This window comes from Olea europaea, chromosome 6 (assembly GCF_002742605.1).
Source record: "Olea europaea var. sylvestris chromosome 6, O_europaea_v1, whole genome shotgun sequence".
Taxonomy (NCBI): domain Eukaryota; kingdom Viridiplantae; phylum Streptophyta; class Magnoliopsida; order Lamiales; family Oleaceae; genus Olea; species Olea europaea.
This window is the reverse complement of record NC_036242.1, coordinates 18,012,168-18,028,039: the sequence shown is the minus strand read 5'-3', so window position 1 is coordinate 18,028,039 and position 15,872 is coordinate 18,012,168. Positions and strand designations below refer to the sequence as shown.

General features: G+C 32.8%; 1 protein-coding gene across 2 annotated transcripts in view; it reads left to right on the top strand.

Annotated features, from left to right (window-relative positions):
- The window catches only part of LOC111396047 (homeobox-DDT domain protein RLT1-like), an 11,680-nt gene extending 2,088 nt beyond the window's left edge, over positions 1-9,592 (top strand). Inside the window, exons 3-19 of one of the 2 annotated variants that reach the window (XM_023022313.1) lie at positions 437-519; positions 795-1,070; positions 1,164-1,253; positions 1,378-1,542; positions 1,663-1,885; positions 2,521-2,618; positions 3,240-3,326; positions 3,542-3,694; positions 3,778-3,933; positions 4,475-4,684; positions 4,777-5,170; positions 5,297-5,481; positions 5,569-6,027; positions 6,435-7,058; positions 7,195-7,299; positions 8,129-8,392; positions 8,625-9,592. In XM_023022313.1, coding sequence (XP_022878081.1) covers positions 437-519; positions 795-1,070; positions 1,164-1,253; positions 1,378-1,542; positions 1,663-1,885; positions 2,521-2,618; positions 3,240-3,326; positions 3,542-3,694; positions 3,778-3,933; positions 4,475-4,684; positions 4,777-5,170; positions 5,297-5,481; positions 5,569-6,027; positions 6,435-7,058; positions 7,195-7,299; positions 8,129-8,392; positions 8,625-9,362 — 4,310 coding nt within the window. In that variant the 3' untranslated portion in view covers positions 9,363-9,592. Of the gene's footprint in view, positions 1-436; positions 520-794; positions 1,071-1,163; positions 1,254-1,377; positions 1,543-1,662; positions 1,886-2,517; positions 2,619-3,239; positions 3,327-3,541; positions 3,695-3,777; positions 3,934-4,474; positions 4,685-4,776; positions 5,171-5,296; positions 5,482-5,568; positions 6,028-6,434; positions 7,059-7,194; positions 7,300-8,128; positions 8,393-8,624 lie in introns of both variants that reach the window. The other variant, XM_023022312.1, reaches the window with a different exon arrangement.
- The last annotated feature ends 6,280 nt before the right edge of the window (positions 9,593-15,872 follow it).

Here is a 15,872-nt window from a genome sequence, read left to right as displayed (position 1 = left end):
CCCCCCCCCCCCCACCCCCCCCCCCCCCCATTACATGACTTTTCCCAAATTGTCCCTGACACCACTAATTGACTGGAACTGAATTAGTTGCTGTGCCCTGCCCTTTTCTTCTTCTCGAGTAGGTGAACATAATCGGGGTCTAACAGAGAAATTTTTAGTTAACTATAGATATCTAGAAAAACCCTCAATTCTGCGCAATTTGACTGGGGTCAAGGAACATTTTTAGTTAACTATAGATATCGAGAAAAACCCTGAATTCTGCGCTATTTGACTGGGGTCAAGGAAAATGAAGTGCCAAACAGCTACACCTAATTAATTGATTTGCAACTTTATGAAGGATTTTGTATCTCTCGTATTCTTTCACATGATGCTTCATGAGTTTACCTTCTCATGCGGTCATGTAAACTGCTAACATTTTTATATTGTGCATAAAAAGCAGTGCCAGCAGAGCAGCGGGACAGATACATACAATCTTGTGCCAGCAAGTCTTACAGGCAATATGATACCAAGCAAATCAAAGTTAGTTCTCTATCTTCTTCGTTAACAAATTTGTGCTTTTTTATGCTTTAACACCTAAAATTTTTAGCATGTGACTCTTTTCGCTTGGTTAGTTGGTTTATCTATGTTGACGTGTGTCGTCATTCAGAACAGAAAAAGAAAGACAAAAAAAGAGGAAAGAATGAAAAGAGTCTCTCTTAAGTAGATGTTATCCATGTCGACGTGTGTTGTCAATCAGTGAGTGACAGACACTAGTCACACTAACAAGCTGAAGTTTCAATTTATTTAATTCTCAGGCTGCATCCAGTGGGCTTCTTGAAACTGCTGAGCCCAAGATTAGGTCTGCCATGCATGGGCATGTTGGCATGTCTTACCTCTATGATTCACCTATTGATGGTCCTACTGCTAAAAGTTTGTCATTGACACATGGAAATAAGTATCTTCCCGAGGAATATAGTGTGGAAGGTCAGGTATCAAGTGTCGATAGACATGGGCAATTTTCCTCATCTCCGAAGCCTGATAACTTCATCCCATACAATGACGATAATTTGCATACCGAGAGGAAACGCAAGGTATTTTTACTTTATCCACAATTTCATTTTTGTTAGCAAAAATTTCAATTTTATTCCTCTTGAGATTACTGAACTGTTAATTACTCTATGAAGAGTGATGAAGCTAAAAGTGGAAGGGATGTTCAAGCTCATGAAAAGAAGACACGCAAAGAACTTGAGAAACATGATGCACTAAGGCGAAAGGTTTAGACTTTCCAGTTTTAAATTTGAGGGCCTTGACTTTATTTGAATTTTTTTACAGGAGATTTATGATACATACTGTTTTTGCCGAAATCTGACATTGATTTGGCCCTTTTTTTTTTTTAAGAGGGAAGAGCAAATAAGGAAGGAAATGGAGAGGCAAGATCGTGAAAGACGAAAGGAAGAGCAGAGGATGATGCGGGAACAGCAGAGGCAGGAGGAGAAGTTTCAGCGTGAGGAAAGGCGTGAAATGGAACGGAGGGAGAAATTTATGCAAAAGGAGCTTTTGCGGGTAGGTTTTGAAAGTGTATTATGTATTCTTTTTAACTCCAATTTGACCATTTGTTAATTCTGTATTTGGTTAGAAGTTAGAACAGATACAGTTATTCTTTTTGTGCATGTCTCTCTCCAGGAAGAGAGGAAGAAACAGAAAGAAGAGCGTCGACGAGAGAAGGAATCAGCAAGACAGAAAGCTGCGGCGGAGAGAGCTACAGCACGGAAAATTGCTAAAGAGTCCATGGAGCTAATAGAAGATGAGCGTCTAGAACTGATGGAATTGGCTGCTTCAATGAAAGGATTACCTTCAATCATATCTCTTGATTATGAGACCATGCAAAATCTTGAGTCTTTCCGAGGTTGGTGTTGCTTGCCGTTACTTCTATGAGATTTTGTGTTTGTTTGTAACTGTGTACTGATTGCAAATTTAAAACAATAATCCCTTGATAATTTTATTTGCGAATCCATTTAGTCCCAGGTTTATATTCCTTTCTGAAAAACTAGGAAATCAAGTTAGTAACACAACATAGTAAAGAGTTGAGCTTATTATCAGACATTTTCTTGCTCGGTTTCTTTATCCTTGTCTTCATTGTAGCAGTAACAAATTGTTATCTACTGTGGAGGTATTAAGTTAAAATTGATAACATAGAAATTTCAATTTGTTCTTCCTTGGATTACTCCACAGGTATATTTATTTTTCCTCCTAATCCATTTGTGTCTTTATTTTATTGACATGGCATTGTGGCAGCTTCACTGATATCCTGCTACATTTTAGATGAAGAACTTGATACAAAAGTTTCAACTCTTTCAGAGAACTTGCCCAAGAGCAAAAAAGAATGGTTCCAAACTTGACTTTTTTGGTCAATTATTTAGATGCATGTCATATTCTGTAGAAGTTGCTATTTGTTTGTAGAAACTTTAGGGTAGTTTGTTCTGCTTTAAGTGCTCTGAAAGGTTGTTGTGCACTCAAACCAAACCTTTTGTGATACAGAAGGTTTGTGCCAATTCCCTCCAAAGACTGTGAAATTAAAGAAGCCGTTTGCTATTCAACCCTGGATTGATTCAGAGGCGAACGTTGGGAACCTCCTAATGGTAATCTATTGTGACTTTCTTCTTCCTATGCTTTAAATTATCGTGAAGAAATTAGAACTGAAATTCTGTGCATGTAGCTATTTTCTATATATTTATTTGTGGGTGTACGTCAATGATGATATTTTTATCGCTAAGCTTCAAAATCTTGTTTCTACCACTATTGGTATAATTCATTCACAAAACTTTACTGTCTGTAGGGACGCCGATGCTAGAGGCTACATTTTATGTTGTAATAAATTGTCTAGTTTGGTTGAGCTTCAACCTGTCATTTTTTTCTTCTTGTTGCATGCTTCCCCTACATGCCACCACAAAAAAAAAAAAAAAAAAAAAAAAAAAAAAAATAATAATAATAATAATAATAATAAAATAAAACTTTGCTAGAAAGTCGGCATAAATTGGAAACTAGATTTTCCTCGATCTTTTTAACTGCAGAAGCACAGGGCACAAAATTTATTCAGCTTATAATTTTTTTTACTTGTGTATTATATCTGCCGTTTTGGCGGCCTGCACCATTTTATAAATTGAGCTGAAATAATTTTCCGTTCTTTCATTTGGAGTCCGGAGTTGTTTTCCTGCAATGCTTTTTTCCAGTAAATACTTGACATATGATTGCTATTTCAGGTTTGGAGATTCTGCATCACTTTTTCTGATGTTCTTGGTCTTTGGCCTTTTACCCTTGATGAGTTTGTCCAGTCTTTCCATGACTACGTGAGTTTTCAGGCTGCTTCTTGCTTTAAGTTCATTTGAACCGATTCAGTTTTACTTTTTCTCCAATCTAAAAACTGTGTATTGCCCTTTGGCTTTTCTTTTCTGCTTTGTACAGAATCATATATAGGCCGGCTTTCAATCTTTCTCTCTGTGTAATTGTGTCCATTCCCCTTGCATAAGTTAATGAGAATTTATATAGCCTTTTTGTCTTGCAGGATTCAAGGCTTCTTGGTGAGATACACATTGCTCTTCTAAAACTAATCATAAAAGATATTGAAGATGTTGTGAGAACACCGTCAGGTGGGCCTGGAACAAATCAATATAGTGCTGTCAATCCAGAAGGTGGACATCCTCATATTGTTGAAGGGGTAATTATTTATTTATGCAGGCTTTTTGTTGAATGAATAACCCCTTTTTTTAATTTTATGTTTACTTTTAACTTTTATGACAGGCATATTTGTGGGGTTTCGACATACGCAACTGGCTTAAGCACTTAAATCCGTTGACATGGCCTGAAATCCTGCGGCAATTTGCACTCTCTGCTGGATTTGGGCCTCGGTTGAAAAAGAAGAGTCTTGAAAGGCGTTGCATGAATGATAATGATGAGGTTTTTCGTTTCTTCTCCCCCATATGCATTATATCAACACACCATGTTCTTTTGTTACAACAGACCTATATGACCATAAACTGTTTAGGGTGTGTATCCGGCAAAAGAAAATGAATAGAAAACTTGGACTTGCCAGATGTATGCCACTTAAAAAAAAAAAAAAAAAACATAACTAATTAGTTACTTTATGGCAGAAAAGAATGGCTAGAAAGGGAAACGTATAGGAGATTTGTATAGGATGAGATAACTAACGGTTCTGACCAAATCCTAGGAAAAATATTGCTTTACAACAAAGGACAATTTAAGTATGGGATATGGTGGAATATAATTCCAAAATGGCCTAACATACTAATTCTATATAATCAGGAGCTTTATTTTATGTTTGGATCTCGAGTCCATAGACCTATAAACAAGGCATGCAGTTTTGTTTCGAGTTCATAAAATATTTATCCCCGAGATGGCACCAAGAACACAATCAAAATAACATGCCCATAATGATATAACTGCATGCAATGATAAAACATTCTTTATTTTTCCTCAGATTAAAGGTTGTGTAGACATAGTGTCCACTCTGCGAAATGGTTCTGCAGCTGAGAATGCAGTTGCAATTATGCAAGAAAAAGGAATTGGCCTTCAGCGCAGATCAAGACACCGGTTGACACCGGGTACTGTGAAATTTGCTGCTTATCACGTTCTTGCTCTTGAAGGAAGCAAGGGCTTAAATGTTATAGAGCTTGCAGACAAGATTCAGGTAACTAATAGATATCTTTTGTCACTGCTGCACCTATTGGATTAATTTTAGCTTCTTCTTTTTTTTCTAATTTAATTTTGCTTTTTGTGTAGAAATCTGGGTTGCGTGACCTCTCAACAAGCAAAACTCCAGAGGCTTCTATTTCTGTTGCATTGTCAAGGGATCCAATACTGTTTGAAAGAATAGCTCCTTCAACATATTGTGTACGGCCGGCTTTTAGAAAGGATCCTGCAGATGCTGAATCAATACTTGCTGCAGCCAGGGAGAAGATACAAAGATATGCTAATGGTTTTTTAGCTGGTCAAAATGCTGATGAGGAAGAAAGAGATGATGATTCAGAGAGTGATGTTGCTGAGGGTCCAGAAGGAGATGGTTTAGCTACTTCATTTGACGCAAACAAGATCAATGAATGCAATGAAGTTGGCTCCTTGTCAGGGAATGGAAAAGACGATAACCCAGATGCTGCTGCTCTGCAAAATGGAATTGGTAGTGTTTACAAGCAGTTTCATACGTTTCCTTGCTTGTCACTAAGACTTTTTCGTGCTCTCATTTTAGATTTGATAATGAAAATCCATGTACCTTACTGATCAACCTGTTGATATGCTATTGAAGGCATTGGAGCTGGTGATCCTGACCAAGTAGGCATGGAGATCGATGAAAGCAGATCTGGTCAGCTCTGGGTTCCAGGATTGACTGAAGGAGAATATTCTAATCTCTCTGTTGAGGAGCGTCTCAGTACCCTTGTTTCCTTAATTTGTATTGCGAATGAAGGGAACTCTATCCGTGTAATTCTTGAGGTTAATTTTCTGACAATTTCTGAGAGTTGAAAGTAGGAAATAAAGACTTTAGTCTTTTGTGTTTTTTGACAAATGAGATTGTTGCAGGATCGGCTGGATGTGGCAAATGCTCTTAAAAAGCAGATGTTGGCAGAAGCACAACTAGATAAAAGGCGCATGAGAGAAGAGATTGTAAGTAAGTTTTATGATTCTTCTTTTACTCCTGCAGCGGATGGGGATCAAAGTCCATTGGTTACTGCACAAAATAACATGCATGATCCATCAGTAACTACTGATAATTCAGCACAAGATACTTCCATGGTTCAGTTTGGTTTCCCAATTCAGCAGAATGGGTATACGACAGAAAGGTCACGTTTGCAGCTGAAATCTTATATTGGCCATAGGGCAGAGGAGATGTATATCTACCGTTCCTTGCCTCTGGGTCAAGATAGAAGGCGCAATCGATATTGGCAGTTTGTTGCTTCTGCTTCTAGCCAGGATCCTGGGTCTGGCAGAATCTTTGTTGAATCACCTGATGGCCATTGGAGGCTTATCGATTCAAAGGAGGTAGACACTAATGTTAATTCATTCTATTTTTCCTCGTTCTTTCTTGCCTTCTGTAGATGTGGTAGCCATATATTTAAACTCCGGGTGTACGTACCTGCATTAAATTCATTTACATATAAACGTATATATGTAACTGTTGCTGATAGACTGATAGGCAATTTCATGTGAGCATGCTCATTCACTTGACTGCAGGAATGTGGTTTCCAGGTCTTAGAATTCTGTGTCATGTCTAGGGGTAACAATAAAATTTAGTCAGGTGAATGTCTTGAATTAATTATTTATCTACTGCTAGCCAGTGAAGTTTTCTCTAGACATGCTATTTAAGCACCAGCACCTTGCAGCTACATTCATTTTTATTCTACCTTTGTGTGCCATGGTAATTCCCTTTTTTATTTTATTCCATGTAGGCATTTGATGCTCTTTTTATGTCTTTGGATACTCGTGGGACTAGAGAATCTCATTTGCATATAATGTTGCAAAAGATTGAGATTTCCTTCAAGGAATGCATCGAAAGGAATAAACAATTGTCTAATATATTGGATCAAGGTGTAAAAAGTGGAAATGAAGCTATTGAAGGTAATTCGAGCGTTGCTTGCATTGCTGGTGCTGAGAGTCCCAGCAGTGCAGTTTGCAGTGCAAATGCTGATAAACTGGAACCATCATATTCCTTTAAAATTGATATTGGAAGGAATGAAACAGAAAAAAGGAATTCTTTAAGTAGATACGAAGACCTCCAAATTTGGATGTGGAAAGAATGCTTCAGTTCACATATTTTACGGGCCATTGCACATGGAAAGAAAAGGTGCTCGTCTCTGTTAGGAATTTGTGATATCTGCTTCAGTACTTATAATTCTAAAGAGGACCTTTGCCCTTCTTGTCATCGGACTTTTGGCAAAGTTGGTAGCTCAGGAAATTTCTTGGAGCAAGTCAATTGTGAAGAGAAACTGAAAAGTGGAATCAACATAGTCGTTTCAAACTCATCTCCTTCACCGAGGATCAGATTGATTAAAGTCCTGCTATCTTTCCTTGAGGTAACAGATCAAATTATTTGGACTATGTTTTTGCTTGCACTTCTAATGTTCTTTGGAGTGCCTTGTCTGTTGTACACTTGCCATCATATTATTGTTGGGTCAATTTTTGTATCTGAATTTTTGTTGTTTCTAATAGGTCTCTGTTCCATCCGAGGCTCTTAAATCTTCTTGGACAGAAGATTGTAGATATAGTTGGGGTTTAAAGCTACAAAATTCTTCATCCGCTGAGGAACTTCTACAGGTTTTCATTTCCTCCTCTTTTTTCATGGGTGTGATATCTTGGTATGATTTTATAGAGAAATGCACTTTTCTGTTTCAGGAAAAAACAAATGAAGGACCTCATATTACTTAGCGTCTGTTTTATTTTGTTTGTTTTGTAATGCATGAAGCTTTGAGATTATTAGTTTCCTTAGGTCTGCAAGGATACGTTTATACTTTTAGGTGATGGTTTTTAATTGGTTCATTAGGGCTGTCTTGAACAATAACACTTTAGGGCTTTGATAGCATGTTTGGTATTGATGATTGTATAGCCCTGGCCAGTAGCAAAAGCTGAAATATTGTTCAATGTTACGTACCAAACACAAAATAAGTGAATTAAGCATTATGTGTGTGTGTGTGATAAACTATTTGTTTCATGGTTTGTGAGAATTTGCTTCTTTGTTAGTAGTCTTTCTGATAGATGGTCTGTTTTGTGTAGGCACGATGTTCGATTAGCCAGTTCTCAATGAGTTCAGCTATAAAATGTTGACAATATCATTTAATTTAGTTTTGAATCATTGGATAGTACATAAACTATATTTTTAATATCCGTGGTTCACTTTCTGCATTTGATGAAATTTATGTTAAATCCAAGCGTGACGGTTTTACATACACAAGGGGAGTTTGCAGATAACATCAATATTTTATTGACATTTACTTTGTAGTTATCATGGACATTTTATATAGATTTACAATTGCCACATGCTCATGGAACTGAGGTGTTAGCTTCTAGTAAACTTTGCCCCAGTTTGAGGATGTGTCAAAAACTAGATAAAGGATGGACTGATTAACATTTCAAATATATACTGCAGATACTAACCCAGTTTGAGGATGCCTTGAAGTGCGATTTTCTATCGACAGATTTCGAGACAACGTCAGAATTATTGAGCTATTGTGCTGCATCAAGAGATGCTGCTTGTGAATCTACTTATTCTGGTTCCATCACTCAACTTCCTTGGATTCCACAGACAACTGCCGCCGTGGCCCTGAGGGTCTTGGAGCTGGATGCCTCTATTTTTTATGTTCCACAACAGAAGTCTGAGCTGCATGACGGACAGACAGCGGAAGCTCTTCCAGTTGAGTATCTTTCTGTCTCTTGTCACGCACAATTTTTGGCACTCTGAAAGCATGATGCTGCTATTTATAATGGAGTCTGTAAAATAAGGATATCCCTATGGAACCTTTCTGACGACCCCAACCAATTTCTGTAACATATTTTTAGTCAGTCGATGACTATTTCTTTGCTGCTTTTGCTTCTATTTTTTATTTTAGCAATACGTCCTTTAACTTCTTTTCTGTTGTACAAAGAAGACCACTTTCAGGTACTCTTGTACAAAGGATACCACAAAGACTGAAAGTGCAGAATTGGATGAGCATGGACCTGTGAAAGAGAGAAACTGGGGTCAACTGCGCGACATTCCTGGCAGCTCTGGAAGTAGGCGAGTGGTAAGCAAGAGAGGAAGTGGCCGCCCACGTGGAAAATCTCGGAAAAGGGTTTTTAGTTCAATATCACAACCCAGCAGGCGGAATATAAGACAAGGTGAGACATTGGCTCAAGTTCTTATGCAGCATGGAGTAGGAACAGGTGGACAGAGGCATGGGCGGGGTCGACGAACTGTTAGGAAAAGGAGAACAGAGAAGGTTGTTTTAGAGACACTGCCAGATTACTTGGGTGACAAGGGCTCCCTTGAGAATGTTGTGGAAGACCCAAGAAGTTGTGTCCGTGAGGAACTGGTGAATTTTGACGCTAGAAATATTGAAATTGACAACGATGCCAGTAGTGACAGCTTGGAAGTTGGGGATTTTGACGATAATGCCCAAGTGAACCCGTATGAGTTTGAAAAATGGGGTTCGAGTTATGATGTTCCTCAGGAGATGGCAGAAATGAGCGACGAGGATGTAGACGAAATTGATGATGATAATGATTACGAGGATGAAGAGGATGGTGAAAATTTGAAAGAACTGGAAATTAACGATAACTCAGAAGGGGACGTGAACAAGGACGAAGGCTCGGATTCCATAGTCTCCGGTGATTATAGTGATTGAGGTCACAAATTTTGGGTGACCAATGACCAAAGGTACGTTTTAGTGTTATAATTCTATATTTTATATTCTTTGAGATGTAGCTACTCAGGTGGCAGTGTTTTGTAAAATTATAGAGGAACAGAATTAATACTCCCACGTCCATAAAGATAGATTTGTTTCCATATTTACACGGATTAGGAAAACTTATTTATTATAGTTGAAACTTTAATTATATTTTTTTTTTCCCAATATACATGTTCATTTAGACCCTGTTTGGAGCTGATTTTAACTTTTAAGAGGAGAAAAATGAATTTTCGTACCGTTGGTCACCTTTTTGAACCATTTTTATTGATTTTGTTTCTCACAACTGGGATTCACTTGGAAAGATTATAATCAAAAAATGAATTTTTCTGACCTAAAAAATCGGTTCCAAACAGAATTTGAATAATGATGATTCGTATTTGTTGAAAAAAATAATAATAATAAATTCAATTAAATTAAATTAAACAAAGGTATATTAAGGAATTAATTATATTCTCGACAAGAAAAGTAATCTATAATTTAGGATAGATGAAAATTGAAAATAAATTTATTTTTATGGGATAGAGAATGGCTTTCATTTTTTCAAAATTCATTTCAACCACACATTTTCATATATAATAATTTTACTTGTAAATGCAAAACTTTTTCTTGTTTTTTAATCTTACATTCTCCAACAAAATAATGGTCTAAAATATATTTTGGCTCAAAAATTGGGCTCAAACAAGGGCTAAAAAGTAAGGACATTTTAGATAAATCATTTGCCCCGTTTGACTTCCATTCTATCCAAATTTTAATGGCTAGAATAGTGTTTTTTTTTTTTAAATGTGTGGTTGAAAAAGAATTAAAGTCTTTTATTTGCATGTAATATTATTTAATGAAAAATTGTGTGATTGAAAATAAGAGAGAAAAAGATTGAGATGGAGAATGGGGGCCAAACGAGGGCATCATGATTTGTAAAAGTGCAAATTAGGTTACATAGCATATTTCATAATATAGTTTGTAAATTTAGCTTTTGAATGGAATAGAAGTTTTAAAAATAAATATTTTAAATTAAAATTAATAAATTACTTAAATTACCATCATTCATTCATCATAATAAATTTTCATTTCCCCCTTCCCATATCAATTAAAACCCTTTCAATCCGAAATCCCTCTCCTCTCTCAATCATCCCCACCATTTCGTCCCATTTTAAATGGGAAGATTTTTCTATTTAACCTATCACTATTCATTTTTATTGAAAAGTCTATATTACCCTTAATGAAATGATTCTTTCTATATTACAACATATATTCTAATATTTTAAACATTTTATCTTCTATTTTGAATATTTGAATATAAATCCATTCTATGATCTAATAAATAAGAATATTCTGCAACATATATTTCATATTTTCTAATTAAAATACTATATTATTCAAATGGTAAATTTATATTTTCTAATTGAGAAATAATATTCTTTATTTTTTTCTAACCTTCTTTCTAATAGATTATCTAATTCTTCAATTGTATATCCTTGATTAATCCCTACGATTCTTTAAAATTTTAAAAAGATTCATTCTAATTTTAGTAAAAGTTTAATAGTTTTACTTTAGGTTTGATCTGGACTTTTATTCTTAGAACCAAATAACCTTCGAGCTCTGAATTTGTAAACTGCTTCCTTCAACGGCCTCCTACCTTCACGGAATTGTTACTATTTCAGCTACTTACTCTTACTGTATCAACTTCTAAAAAATAAAATTTTAGGCTTCTGTTAAAGAAAAACTTTCTTTTTGCTAAAATAAGAAGGAAACTTTTTATTAGATTCTTCAAGAATTTATGGGAATAAAGATTTAGAAACTCATATTGATATCAAAATATTGGAGTTTTATTTCTATTTATACAAGACTTCTATTTAGTACAAAAGGGATTCCCAGAAAAACTGATTTTCAAACTGTGAATGGTTTTAAGAGTAACTATTGCTTCCAACTCGAGATTTCAAGATAAGATGAGATGTCCTCTATCTATGACAATATCTCTATTCATACAAGTTTATGAGACTCTATTACATCATTGAGTATATCAGCAAAGACACACTTGCCCCTCTATTATTTTCCTCCTTGGGCCTACATATTCACATGCTTCTTCAACTTTTTATCCAAAGAGCTTCTTTTTTCTATTATTGCTATTTTTCTTCAATGTCTTCACATGCAACTGTATTATTATTCTCCATACACCTTTGTCAAATGTGCTTTATTATTGCCCTCTTCCTTTATTTCTTCATATGCAGCTAGGACTCTCCCTTAACTGGTAGGATTCTTTTATATTTGTAGGACATCCTGAAAATTGATGTATATCAAATCTTGTAATATAGTCCTTTAAAATTTCTGATTTTCCATATCCTCTATTGGATACCAGCGTCCAATTTTCATATTGGCACAAGTATGAGAATTTTTTATCAAACAAGTTTTTGATAATGTTGTAGATGACTTTAATTCCAAGTGCTCTCCTATGTTTGATCCATAATTTTGTCGCTGTAGGAACTTTTCTATTATTTTCTGTAACATCTATTTGGAAATTGGCTGCAACATATTCAATTGAGATTATGAGTTCAACTGAATAGTAAACAACTTCATTATATTCTGGACTGATTGAATAGATTTTCAAATATATTTTCCGTCCCTTGGCAAATCTGGATACTTTTTTTTTATGAATATGTCATCAAACTTCGAAATTTCAATCAAATCTTTTCTTGGATATATCAAATCTATGAATCCATAGTCTGCCATAATTTTTATAAATGAAGGGTCTCCTTCTTCCATGGTTGTTATTCTAGGATAAATATTATTTTTCGGAGAGATGAAATATGAATCACTCATTTTTATTTCATAAGCAATTTTGAATATTTCGACATATTTTTCTTCTTTTGGATCTAAAGGGATTTTAGGTTCTTGGTCTATGATGTTGATTGTTTTAGTATCTCTTTTATCTCCATGTATCATAATTTTTTTGATTAATTGAATCTTCTTTATTATCAATTGGTATGTTGTCACGTCTAGGTCTACTGCTGCTTCCAGCCGTCCCTGTTTGGTATTGGTTTGGAAAACTCATTTCAGAGCGCTTTGGTATATCTGTCTCAGACAGTATATCTTTTAGTTGTGCTGCAATAGCATTAACTTGATTTTTGAGTTATATTGCATATTTATGATGCACAGTAGTGATATTCAATAATATTTTTATATTTGAATTGTACATCTCTGAGATTTGGGTTGCTCCAGAGTTTATATCTTTGAATTCTTCTTTAAGAAAATCTGTCTTTTTTGTATATGTAGGATAGATTGGTATAATTCTGTGACCTTGGCTTTATCCATCAGCAAATTCTATATTTCTGCTGAGAGAATCTGCAAGAAAATTATTAACTCCTTTAATATGGACAATATCAAAGTTATAAAATGCTAAATAAGTTTGTCATCTATGGAGCCTTCTATATTGGGGTTCTGATGGTAGTTTATTCCTGACTAATCCTGTAACTTGAGAATTATCAATCTTAACAGTAAATTTCTTGGATAATAAAAATAATGAGAACTTATTTATTCCTCTAATAATTGCTAGTAATTCTTTCTCATGAGTAGTCTAATTTATTTCTACTTGGTTAAAGGTTCTACTTGAATATCTACAAATTTCATTTAGATCTATTTTTAATATTGTTGCTCAATATTTATCTGAGGCATCTGTATTAATAATTAAATTATCTTTTTCATCTGGTAATCTTAATTTTGGTAAATTTTTGCATTCTTCTTTTAATGATTTAACTATTTATGTATGTTCTTCATTTCATCCTTTAGTATTTATTTTTCTAAATAATACTAGGATTTTGTGTCTTTTCTTAGAAAGATTTTCAATAAATTCTTTTGCATGATTTAAACATCCTAAACATTTTTGTATTTGTTTTTTGGATTCTAATTTATCTAAAAAACTTTCTATCTTTTTGGATATATGAGTCTGTAATTTTATCTCATCTTTTATCTATTGACAATCCAAAAAAGTCTATCTCTAGTTTTCTATTATAGATTTCTTTTTAGATAGTACAATTCCTTCTTTTTGACATTCGTTAATAAATTGGATTAAATGATTTCAATGTTCTTCTTTACCATTAGAACATATTAATATATTATCTATATAAACAATTAGAAATTCATTAAACTTTTTAAATATATTATCCATCTTTCTCTGATATATTTGTCGTGCATTTTTTAAACCAAATGACATAACTAATCATTCATATTTTCCTTGAAATGTGCTAAATGCAGTATATTGTATACTATCTTCTTCCATTTTTATTTGCCAAAATCCTGATTTACAATCAAATTTAGAATAATATTGTTTTCCTCTTACAATATTTATTAACACTTCTCTATTTGGTAGAAAGTAATAATCAAATTTAGTATATTTGTTTAATTCTTTATAATTTATAACCATCCTAACTTTTTCTCTAACTTGTTCAAAATGTTTCATAACTATAAAAGCTGTACTACTTTGAGATCCGTCACTAGGTCTAATAAGTTTTTGTTCTAACCATTCTTTTGTCTAATTTTTAAATTCTTTTGTATATTCTATAGTATGCATTATTGGTCTGACTCTTATTATAACATTTTTTGTTAATTCTATTTTAGCTTTTGGATGATGTGATTTTCAAAATAACAATATATTTTCTCCATAAATTTTTTCTAGTTGTTCAATTATTTTTTCTATATTCATTTCTATTCATGTTTTTAAAACTTTTTTATACAATACTCTTTTATTTTTTATTCCATTATGATTGGTTTTTTCTCCCATTTATCACCACGCTGTGCTGACTGAATTCTATAAGGTTTAAATTCTCTAGGGATTTTTAATAAGTGTCTACAATGTGTTTATAGCATTATCATATAATTATTTTATTTATGATATTGAAATTATTGTATAAAATCATTTCCTAATAATATATCACATTCTAATTTATCATATTTATATATTTTATTTATTGTAACTTATTTACTTCCAAGAATTATATTAACTTTATCAGCACTGTTAATTATTTGAGTGCTCTTTCATGTAACTCCAGTTATTTTTATGTTACTATTATTATTCCATGATTTTATTAAAAAACTTTTAAATATTATTATATCACTTCCTGTATCTATTAAAGCACAAGTTGTTATAGTTATTTCTACAATAGTAATTTGTATATACATAGCTAATGGAAAACTTATCTGATTATTTATCTAATTCTTTTTCCATAATGTAGTTTGTTCATTATGAATAATATATAATCCTTCTCTTTTTATACTATAATTTTCTAATCCATTTAGAAAATTCATTCCTAAAAGTATATGTGGGCTTATATCCATACTTTTGTTTATGTAACATGATACTAAAAGATCTATTCCTCTTTTTATTGGTACCTTAACTTCTAAATCTGTAATATGTACATGTCCATCAAAATTTATATACTTATATGACTCAGTTTTATGAGTTATTAAACCTTTATTTCTAATCGAAGTTATATGACATTCATTAGCTCCTGTATCTATTAATATATTTGGTCTATTTATATATTCTTCTTCTATTTCATATTTCCAGCATTCCTATATAGTTTTACTTCTTTTATTTTGTTGATTTCTTCTAACTGATTTTTATTAAGTATTTTAAAACTTTTTTATCTTTTAATTAATTTTCGATCTTTAAATATTATATTATTAGAACATTCTCCTTTATTTAATTCTATTATTTCAAGTATATTTTTTGTTATGCTAAATTCATATTTTTCTGGAATTAAGCTTATTTGTTTATTTGGTTCTATTATTTTACTAATATCTTTACATTCTTTATGAACTTCAATATATGGTTTACTGGAATAAATATTTCCATAATTATAATTAGTAAATGTATATAAATCTCTATATTTTATAGTCATAATCTGATTACCTTGTTGCATGATATCATCTCTATGAAACTTAAAATGTAGTCCTAAAATTTCATTAAAATTTCTATCTTTTAATAATACACAATATTTTGGATAACAAGTAAATATAATTTTTTGATATGCAAAATTTCTTTCTATTGTTCCTAAATAACTATATTTTAAATTTATTATTTTTCCATCATGTAAAGTTATAGTTAAGGGTGAGTCTATCCCTTCTCTGAATAGTGATTTAAACATTATTTGTATTTCTGCTAAATAAACATATTGAATTTTTTCACTTTATTTTTTACTAATATTTGTTAATAGTTTTTCAATTGTATTTTTTGTTAAAAGATTTAATTTATGTTGCCCATAAATTGTTCTTACATCTATGATTTTTTTTCTATTTTGTGATATTTATTTATTACTACTCTTTCTCTTTTCCAAATTCTATCAAAAACTTCCCATTTTCCTATTTTTAAATTTAAAGATAATTTTTGTAATTTTCTAAACTTGTTTTTATCAAAAGTGACTTTTAATCCATATCATTCTATTCCTTCATATTCTT